Raw genomic sequence first — 10,992 nt, 5'->3', positions numbered from 1 at the left:
ATGTATTGCATCTTTGATATGATTTAAATTAAATTCCTTGTCATTATAAATATCACGAGTACGCATCAAATAGTTTTCTGGTTGCAATTTTCTAATTTCGACTATGCGTAATGTACGCTTTACGCATGCGCGCATTGAAAGAAATGTTTAATACAGTAAACAAATAAATATAAAGCTTTTTTTTTTGTACATTTTGATACCCCTTAGGTCATAATTGCTCTTTGTTTCATAAATTACGGTTTCATATTTTTAATTTTATAATTTCTGCATGCCATCTTACCAGATTTAAACTGATGATCTATAATCCGGAATTGCCAAAGTCCCGACGAGTCCGGATTAACGACTTTTGACTGTATATTTATACACGTGAAGGTCACACTTTTTACCAAACTTAAGATATGGCATATATTTGACATAATGAACAATTATACACCCAATTAATTTTCATTAAATATTGAACCTATCGTTTGGAATCTGTAATGGTGTACACTACCTGTTGGAATTTTGTTTATTAACACAAACTTCTTTTACATCTCATGTTGGCCTTCAGATAAAAACATTTTTTGCATTTCAGTCTCGTCTCTACATTCAAACAGGAAGAAAATTGCAGATCAGAATAAGTTTTTAATAATTATGAGACTGGTCTTTCTGAGGGGGGAAGGACAATCAACACAAAGAAGAAAATGACAGAAAGCTAATGAAAGATGCATTAATCTTGCATTTTTCTACAAATGCAAGTGGTTACTTGAAGATAAAACATACATTGGTTTATTCTGGGAAAAATCCTGAAATTTTGAAAAAATAAAATGCTAACAGGCATAAACGTGGTGTTATATAGAAAGTTAAATACAGAATTTTAGCAATTCTTCCCTGACAAAAACCTTTGTTTGTGTTGTAAAACAGTATCAACAAGAAGTCTATCTTACAGAATTCTCTTTATAATGGATTATGCTCCAGTGCATCTACCACACCTGAAAAAAAGAATGAATGAAAATGTAGATGAAGAGTTAATTTCATCAAAATTCTTGCCTTGTAATACATCAAACTTAAGCCAATCGAGGGGAAAAAAAAGGTTATTGCCAATTTCAAAAAGCTTTATGCCAAATTTCTTTTCTAAACACATTTTTGAAGTTAACATATACAGAATTAACCATTAAGGAATTCTATAAGAACAATTTCAATATTCTTCATTGTTTGCATCTTATTGTTCAGGTGTTGAAAGATGTTTCTATGTGAACTCTAAAATAAGCCCAACTGTGAGAAACTGTGCCACACAATTGCTTTAAAAGTTTGATAATATTTATGTATAAAACAGACACATAGGTATTAGTTCAGAAACAACATTGAGCTGACCACTATAGAGCTACAGGACTTAAAAAGGGAGCAGGAAAGAGTAATACAAATAAGTGATGTAAAGAAAATCTTGTAAAACTGAGATGAATTAGAACTGGTTAACAAGTGGCATCCAAATCAAACTGTTGTTTTTACAACCACCAATATCTTCTGTCATGTGATTATTAATTATATTAAAAAAAGTGTTAAACAAATGGAAGACTCAGTCGTCATTGCATAAGTTTTAAAATCTTCTCCGAAGACTAAAAGAAGCAATTGATGACAAGAACACAAAAACATAAAACCATTCAAAAGAAAATTGACTTAGTTTTAAAAACCTTAATGACTCTTTTCATATAAAACCTTAAAACCACAGATTTTTATGAAAATCCATGCTACTTTTATTTTTGCCCCAAAATTTTAAATTTGAAAAGAGATTGATTTTAAAATGAGAACCAATTTTCGGATTTTAAAATGTGAAACGAGTTAAATTTGTTAAGTCAAGAAACCACAACAGATCTGTAATTTAATGGAATTTCAGAAAGGTTCTCCTGTGGAACTGATAGGCAAATAAGTTTGGATGTCCATGTATGTACACTTGTGGGGAAAATTAAAGGAATAGCTATTAAAATTGATGCAATATTTAAATAATTTTACAGCTAAAATATGGATCTTGCATTAAATCTCTATTTTGCCATGCCTGACATACCTTCAAAATACAGAACTGCAGTTTCTCAAAAAAAAAAAATAAATAAACACAGGAAATATATAGGAAAAATTTTGTCTTGCAATTTTTAAACACAGGGGGGGGGGAAATAAGATGTATGGTCACTCCTGACCAAAATTGAAGCATTACAGGGATTTTCTATGCTGCACATTGGACAATCCAGGGGTCTGTGGTAAAAATGTTTATTCACAATGAACAGTGCCTTGAAGTTCTTGGGCATCCTTGTCTATCTCACACCATACACGTTCTATCAGATTTAAACTAGGAGAATATCTGGTCATTAGAACAGTGATAGGAGATGAGCCTTATCATCAGAAGGACATTATTACAACTGCACCTCCAAATTAACATGGGGATAACATCTCTGCATATTTCAGCGCTTATATTTGCACTCGTAAAAAATGTATAAATCAGTGCTGCCATTCAAAATGGCATACGTCTATACTGTGAATAATATCTTTGTCTTGAATCACTCCAAAATCTTGTCAGTAACCATAACTTTGCTCCAGGTCTGTAGTACTCCAAAAATCTCTGCATCATTATAACCAGCTGCATTTCTGAGCTGGACACAAATCAAAGGTTTCTCTGCATATGGCCTGTAATTCACAATATGAGGGGTGTTCAAATGAAAAGGTACAAAACATTGTAAAAAAACAGTTTGAAATTTGAATATACCACTTTGGGATAATGTAGTAGGAAACCTACAGATGTGAATGTAATCATTGGCATGGTTGTGCACATGCGTAGGTACCCACATATGACACAGGAGAGAAGCATGCAGTTGTGTATTGTCAAACTGACGCAGCAATGCATGTGGGAACATCATAGCATTCACATTGCAAACTCAATGATTGAGGGGTAGCGATGTGTTATCGGATTTTTTGACTGCAGAAAAGGTTAAACTGGCAGATATTCATTGCCGGATGGTGGCTGTGTACAGGTGAGACTGTGTGCCCAACAAGTCAGGTAGAAAGTAGAGTACCTATTTCTGTTAAGGCTGAAAATGTTTGAGTGCTGACTCAAGAGCAGGCCAGGCAAACACAGCCAAAATCATCGACAAGGTGAACAACCTGGTGAGAAGTGATTGGCATGTCACAATGCGAATGATGGCAGTGATGATGGGAAGCCAGTGTTGGTACAATTGTGCACAACAATTTGGGTTAATGGAAGTATGTGCATAGGAGGTTCTGAAGAAACTCACGAAACTGCATATGGGGTTAGCACTGCACATCTGTTGCAACATCATAACAACCCTGCTTTCCTGGAGGAGATCGTCACCTGTGATGAGAGCAGCAACATCACTTTGAGCTAGGAACAAATGAACAGCATGTAATGCAGTGGTTCTCAACCTTTTGATTAACGCATACCACCTAAACAAAAACTGAAAAACTTTAGTACCACCACTACATTTCACAATGATTATTTTTCAGTTTCCAAAGGAAAATATTAAAAAAACTATTTTGACATTTGTATTAAATATGCACACATAAAAATATTAGACTGAAAATTGGTTACCGTTTTAATTATCAAAATTTAAGTTATAATACTTTAAATCTAAAATTTGCTGTGAAATCTGGGTCTGTTTAAGGGAGATCAATTTGTTTATGTCTGGTCTTGTTTCACTTAATTTTAACCATAAATTAGGATCCACTTTTAATTTTGTTCTGTATTTTTCAAATATAACATGGAAGAAAATCCTTGTTCACACAAATAGGTTGTGAAAAAAGGCAATAAAAAGTGAATAGCTTTATTTGAAATGCCTTTAAATTCTTTTTCGCTTCAGCCAAAAGTTAACAAGTGTGATAATTTTGAAATCTTCAGTTAGAGTTTGATCACAGGAGATTTCTATCAATTGTTCTTTTTCTTTACAAGATAAAATTTCAGGTACATTTGAACAAAATGGATTTCTAATCCAGTTAGTTTTCTTTTTCATAATTCTCGGGAAAATACATATTGAAATTATTTATGAATGAAAAGCAATGATTTTTAATTTCAAATGCTAATTCTTTTATTTCCAAATTATGTTCGATTAGAAAACTTTCTAAAAGTGGTAAAAAGCTTAAAATATTATTATCTAATTCTTTGATTGTTAGCTCGAGCTTATTATTAGCTTAATTTCTATCAATTCTTCTTTTTCTTCACGAGATTTTTGAATTTAATAGTTAAGAATATATATATATATATATATATATATATATATATATTTTTTTTTTGCATACCACCTATTTTTTTTCTCTTGTGTACCACCAGTGATAGGCATACCACCGGTTGAGAATTGCTGATGTAATGGAAGCATGCATCATCACCTCCCCCTAAAAAATTCAAAGTTGCACCCTCTGCAGGTAATGTGATGCTCACCATGTTTTTCAACATATGAGGATTGATACTCAGGGAATTCCTAGAGCACGGAAAAACCATTAACAGTGTCAGCCTGTAGCCTATGCAAGTCCATCAAGAGGAAACAGCCTGGGCTGCTCATGGAGGGAGTGATTGTATTCCATGATCACATGCATACACACATCTCCAAGGTCACACAAAATATAATGGCCAAGTTCAAGATGGTAGCAGCTTGAGCATCGCCAGAACAACCTGGACATGTTTGCCCTGCGACTTCCACGTGTTTGGTCTGTTAAAAAACATCTCAAAGGGAAGCGCTTCAACTCGGACGATGAACTGAAGGACACACTGGGATCTGGCGGTTACTTGTGAATAAAGACTTCAAATATACCTATAATATTGTTTTGTACATTTTCATTTGAACATCCATCATATATCTGTAGAGTTAAGTTCCTGTAGTTGCAATATAAGTTGACATCAGTATTTAGAGCATGATGTCATACATGAGATTTCACATTACAAACGACAGCTAGGTTAATGACACTATTCAGAACAGCAAAGAATATTATTTAGAAAGTAGGTTCTTTTTTAGTAGAAATAGAATTAATGCTTTTTTGTTTACATTATTTTCTAGTGCGTAGAAAGAAAAATAAAGCACACAAAAGGTTCTCATGATTTTATTTCATAAGAGGTATTGTCTTGAAATTGAGTTACTGTAAACAGTAGCAAAGGGCCAAGCCATAATAAATAACAGCATAAGTTAAGTATGCCTTTACCTCAGCAGTGACTTGCGGTCTTATAGATAAGTATGAGAATTGCAATGCATTGTGGTCACTTTTCTTAAGACATATTACATTACCAGCTTATAAATTAAAATATAATCTAAAGCCTAGAATTATTACTAGATCAAATTTTTCAGACATTTATATATCCAGGTCATACAACCTAAACAATGATAAAAAATGCACTAATCCTGCAAACTTGAAGATGCACATTTATTTTACAAATGGGTCTAAGCAGTTAATTGCATAGATGTCTCAGACACAAAGTGAGGCACAAAGCTAAAAAGAACATAGTTATCAGAGAAACTATCTATATATAGGAAGGCTTAGTTTTAGAAACAAGTATAAATTATTTCATAATTTGCATGCAAGCCATATGAATTACTGAAGCATCATAATGCATATGTCTTCAAAAAAGTGAAGAAGAAAGAGAGAGAGCTATATACATACATAATACAATTAGTCTGACAAATACAAAGTACAAATATTTTATTTCAAAATATAATGATTTCAATAAATTAAATCCGAGTCATTTCAACACCTATAAATATTAAACAATAATAATGCAAATTAATTTTATTCTGATTCTTAAATTTAAATTTCTTTCAGTGAAACAGTAAATTTAATTAAGAAATACCTCTCCCCCCCCCTAAAAAAAAAAAAAAAAAAAAAAAAAAAAAAAAAAAAAAAAAAAGACTAGACAAAATTCTCAAGTTACAAATTTTAAAATTAGTAATTGGATAACAATATCATACTTATTGATAATCCATTAAAATATAGTAAATGCTGACATAAATTAAAACTTCTCTCTCAGTTTCATTACAGACCACTAGAGATCAATATGAGAATAAAGGCATGAATAAGAGAAGGACCACAAAACAAAAGTACTGCTGAGTTTTCTGGCATTGATGACAATAGCTCACTGCTAACAACAAAACAGCAACAAGCAATAGATGGTAAGGTAAAAAAATAAGGTTTGTTATAAGTAACAGTTTCTCACTAGACCATGCACAGTTGTATAAAATGTATTAGGAATGCACATGTATTGATATTACTCTAGCAGAATTTATCATTTTTAATAATATTACTCAATGCAATTCGAAACAAATGATTCAGAATTTCATTGCCATTATATTTCTTTTTCACATAATAAACTGTATGTTTTAAATATTGAACTTTTCCTAACTAGAAATAAAGCAAGTGTAGAATTTTGAATTTTACTGCTTGATTTTTTTTTATGTATTACACTTAAGATATTTTAATCTGAAGAATATAAAGAAGTAAACATTTAAATGCATGATGAAACTGAAATAGATCAACAGGCGAAAGAACAATGAAATCACATAAAAATATTATTTAAACAATAATAGATTTTTGATTCAGATACAATCAACAACATATAATTTATAAATGAGGATTGTCTAATAGTTTAAAATTCATGGCCATAATATCAACACATGTGTCTTCATAATATCACAAATACTATCTAAAAGCCAGCAGGGCTGTTGGGCAATCACTGTAACTAAGAGTCTCATTACATATATACTGGGACAGACTAGCAAAAATTCCAACCACACTTTCATATATCAGTTCATTGTTTTTCTTTGTTATAAGAACATTCCATTATTTTAGTCAATAGTTTTCCGTTCATACAGAAATTTAAAAAAAGTTTTGCATTATATGGCATGTAGCCTTTGAGGTCACCAGCAACTGGAGTTCTTTAAAAAAATTAACTAAATATTATCCATTCCACCAATGTCTTGGTATGAATTAGCGCACGTATATACACCCCTCTGTTTGATGAAACCCGAATGCAGTGAAGGGCACATTTGAAGTAGCCCTGCTCCCTGTTGCCATGGAGCTGCTTAGTCGGGAGATCCGAGTCGAAAAACAGGAGAACACGAGCGCTAGTATGGATTATAAGCACTAAAGACAGCAACTAATCTTCTTTGGGTATTATTCCATCTACGTGGTTGGCAACAGAATTGGGAGTAGAACCCACATTGTTCTCATGTGGTTGCCTAAAAATTGCTGCATAAGGAAAGAGTTCTTGACATTTGGCTAGGAAAGAGGCCATTTCTTTATCACAGGAGCCAAGATCACCATTTCTCATTGCTTCCAAAACTTCAACACAACTCTAAGAAAGGTAGAGAAAAGATAAAATTTTAAAAAACTGCATAAAATTCATTACACATAGTTCTTAAAAAATGTGTTTACTTTTTATTAAATAAAACTTGATACAAATTATTGGATTTTGCTGTCAAAAATTCTCGAAATAAGTGATAAAACCTTGATTTGAAAATAATTTCATGAAATTCTCATGACCACATAAATTTCCTTAAATTCTTTCAACTTCCACAGTCACAGTTTTTTTGACACCTCATGGGAAAGGGATGTATGATGTGAATGAAGAGGTTATGTTTGGTTTCGTTTATTTGATTCTGGCAAAGCCTCCAGGGCTATCTGCCTAAGGGGAATGATGCCTTCGTGGAGGACTTTCTAAGGGAAACAGGCTTGTCTATACGTTACACATGGAGGAAACTATGAAAATGCCCACACAGCCAGCCCATTCACGGGATTCAAATCTTGGACAGAACTATTAGTGTTCAGCGATTTTAGTGCTCGGTCGCTGATGGGCTATGAAGAGGTCAGAAATATCTATTCAATTTCAAAGCAATGGATAAAATACAAAATTAATTTCCTCCCCTTGAAGTGTAGTAATTTTCAATACAGTACCCCCCCACTCCAACCTCAATGCTTTCAGTTTTAATTTACTTGCTTATAATGTACTATTAACAAAATTGCTAAGCTCTTTATTGGAGTTTTGGGGGAAGTGAAGCTCCACCATTATTTTCTCATTTGGCATTGCTTGATTTTAGGCTCAACACAATAATCATGGCTTGTACAAATGGGAAAATTAATAAAGCTTACAATGGTGGTCCAGAAACTGCCAGATATGCTGATTTTTGTGATGATGACAAAAATGGACAAACAGGATGTTGATTAGTTTCAAAAATGCAAATGAGTTATGGCTATAAATGAAACATAAATGAATACAATATAATTTTGATAATCCCCAATCACTCAATTTGTGAATGCCTGAAATCTGCACTTATTTTTTGATATAAATAATACAAATTTTAATTTTCAGAAAATTGTGCATGGCAAATTTAAATGTAGCTTTTTTTTAACATAAATAAACTTTTAAATAAAAGTTTATAATGAATAAAATAAGCTTTTAAATAAAAGTTTATTTATATATATAATATTAATTACTAATTTTTTTCACTGTTGAAGTTATTTAAGATTTTCTGCAAACTTCTTTTTCTATAGTAATCATGGGTATTGAATCTGCAGATTTTTTGTTTTAGGTAAGTCATTAACGTACATTCTGCTGCTTTTGTGATAAATGTGTAAAGAATTAATTTATCAACAGCTTTTCAGACATTGAGTTTCAAATGAAATGTTTATTATTCCTCTCTCCCCCACCCCCCCCTATAATTTAACATTTTATCTTTAAATAATAATAATAATAATAATAATAATAATAAAAATAATAAAAAATTCCAGGTCCAAACACTGTTCTCTTTATATAAATGCATTTAAAAATTGCGAAAGTTTTTATTTAATACATCCTGATTAAATCATTCCTAAAGTATGATTTGGTTATTTATTTATGTGCAAAAAATACACAGTTTATATAAAATAGAAAGAACAAAATGTACACAAAACTCAGAAAGATATGGCATATAATCTGCAAAACCTTCAAATGTGCACAACTCTTGGTCCTAAGATATGCATATTATTGGAACCTGTCCCTATCTTAAAGATGGGGGGGGGGACTCTCGAATCTCTTTAAGCACAATATATTAGTCTTTAGTAATAATCAGCATACTTATTATGCTAAAAGTACCACAGATGTGCTTGCCTTGCTTCTAATAATTTATCAATTTCCCTTTTTTAGCTTATTAGTAAAAAAATCAGCTAATGAAACGTTTTTGACAATTTTTTCTGGCCTCATTTTAGAGACCTCATTTTAAATGTGTAAAGAATTAATTTATCAACAGCTTTTCAGGCACTGAGTTTCAAATGAAATGTACCTGTAGTTGGTTTATTTATATCCTGCTCAATGCATTCAAAATTGTTTACATCAACAGAAACAGATTCTTAATAACAGCCCTTACAGAGATTGATCTGGTGTCAAAAATTAAAAAAATGGCAGCTATACCCTGGGGGAGGGAGGACTTATTAAATCTAAACTTTCAGTTCTAGCATTTCTCATTAGCTGATAGTGATGTTATTAATCCAACAGTACAGGCATTAAATGATTGAGGATTTTGCATCCAAACTTAATTTAAGGAGAACCATATTGCTGAAACACTGTAAACAATTTATTTATTTATTTATTTATTCTTTTGTTTAACAGCATAAAAGAAGTAATTATGTTGGTGGATATACAATCTTTTACATAGCAGATTGTTTCAAGTTACGGGATCGTTGATCACAAATTGAGTGATTGAAGACTAGATAAGCAAAAAGAAATGAACAATTTATTAGGAAAATAAACATAATAAAAAAAGTACACACAGTACAATAACAGCTAAAGTCAATTCAAGGAGAATGCAGATATTCAGCAATTTCTCCTTAACACATGAAATACAGTGAAAAGTTACTCAGATAATTTTCAACTTCCCTAGTTCTTCAAACCGTATTTATACCTTGCAAGATGGGCTCTAGACACTTCTGGAAGAATCAATCCTAGGGCCTCAAAAATATAGTTTCATGAATATTTCAAAAAGTAGCCAAGTTGGTGGGAAATCCCCAAATGCCACTGCTCAGTGGCAAAAATAACCACCAAGGCCACTCACACATGAAACTGCCTACATCTTAAGTTCCGAGTTATTTTTATAACTCCAAAGCTGTTGCAATCAAAAGATCTACAACTCTGTACAACAAATACACACTTAAAATACAAGACGTGTGGCCACAAATTAGACTAAATACAAAATAAACCATAAAATTATCTATAAACAATAAATAAATAAAACAATACAAAATACAAAGCAGTAAAGAAAAACAAAAATACAATCAAAAAGGATTAAAATATTTACAACATCATTTTGATGCATTTTTACAAAAAAGTTATTCCTCTCCCCCCCCAAACCCCATCTATAATTTAACATTTTATCTTTAAATAATAATAATAATAATAATAATAATAATAATAATAATAAAAAAAAATTTCCAGGTCCAAACACTGTTCTCTTTATATAAATGCATTTAAAAATTACGAAAGTTTTTATTTAATACATCCTGATTAAATCATTCCTAAAGTATGATTTGGTTATTTATTTATGTGCAAAAAATACACAGTTTATATAAAAAAATAGAAAGAACAAAATGTACACAAAACTCAGAAAGATATGGCATATAATCTGCAAAACCTTCAAATGTGCACAACTCTTGGTCCTAAGATATGCATATTATTGGGACCTGGCCCTGTCTTAAAGATGGGGGGGGGGGACTCTCGAATCTCTTTAAGCACAATATATTAGTCTTTAGTAATAATCAGCATACTTATTATGCTAAAAGTACCACAGATGTGCTTGCCTTGCTTCTAATAATTTATCAATTTCCCTTTTTTAGCCTATTAGTAAAAAAATCAGCTAATGAAAAGTTTTTGACAATTTTTTCTGGCCTCATTTTAGAGACAATAGTAAGTACTTAAAGTATTTACTTTATATAAAACTACAGCTTTAAAACTAATTTGATCTAACTGTTTATTCTTTTGTATCTATCAGTGTTGGAAGTCTG

The 10,992-nt window shown here is 31.5% G+C and overlaps 1 protein-coding gene across 1 annotated transcript in view; it reads right to left on the bottom strand.

Annotated features, from left to right (window-relative positions):
- Nucleotides 1–5,057: 5,057 nt before the first annotated feature.
- The window catches only part of Naa15-16 (N-alpha-acetyltransferase 15/16), a 149,005-nt gene continuing 143,070 nt past the window's right edge, over nucleotides 5,058–10,992 (bottom strand). The window contains exon 21 of the mRNA XM_035353981.2: nucleotides 5,058–7,315. Coding sequence (XP_035209872.2) covers nucleotides 7,118–7,315 — 198 coding nt within the window. The 3' untranslated portion in view covers nucleotides 5,058–7,117. The remainder of the gene's footprint in view (nucleotides 7,316–10,992) is intronic.

Source organism: Stegodyphus dumicola, chromosome 6 (assembly GCF_044657685.1).
Source record: "Stegodyphus dumicola isolate Sdum_Otavi_A_Nest chromosome 6, ASM4465768v1".
NCBI lineage: Eukaryota > Metazoa > Arthropoda > Arachnida > Araneae > Eresidae > Stegodyphus > Stegodyphus dumicola.
Note: the sequence above shows the minus strand (reverse complement) of the source record. Positions and strands in the feature narration are given on the sequence as shown.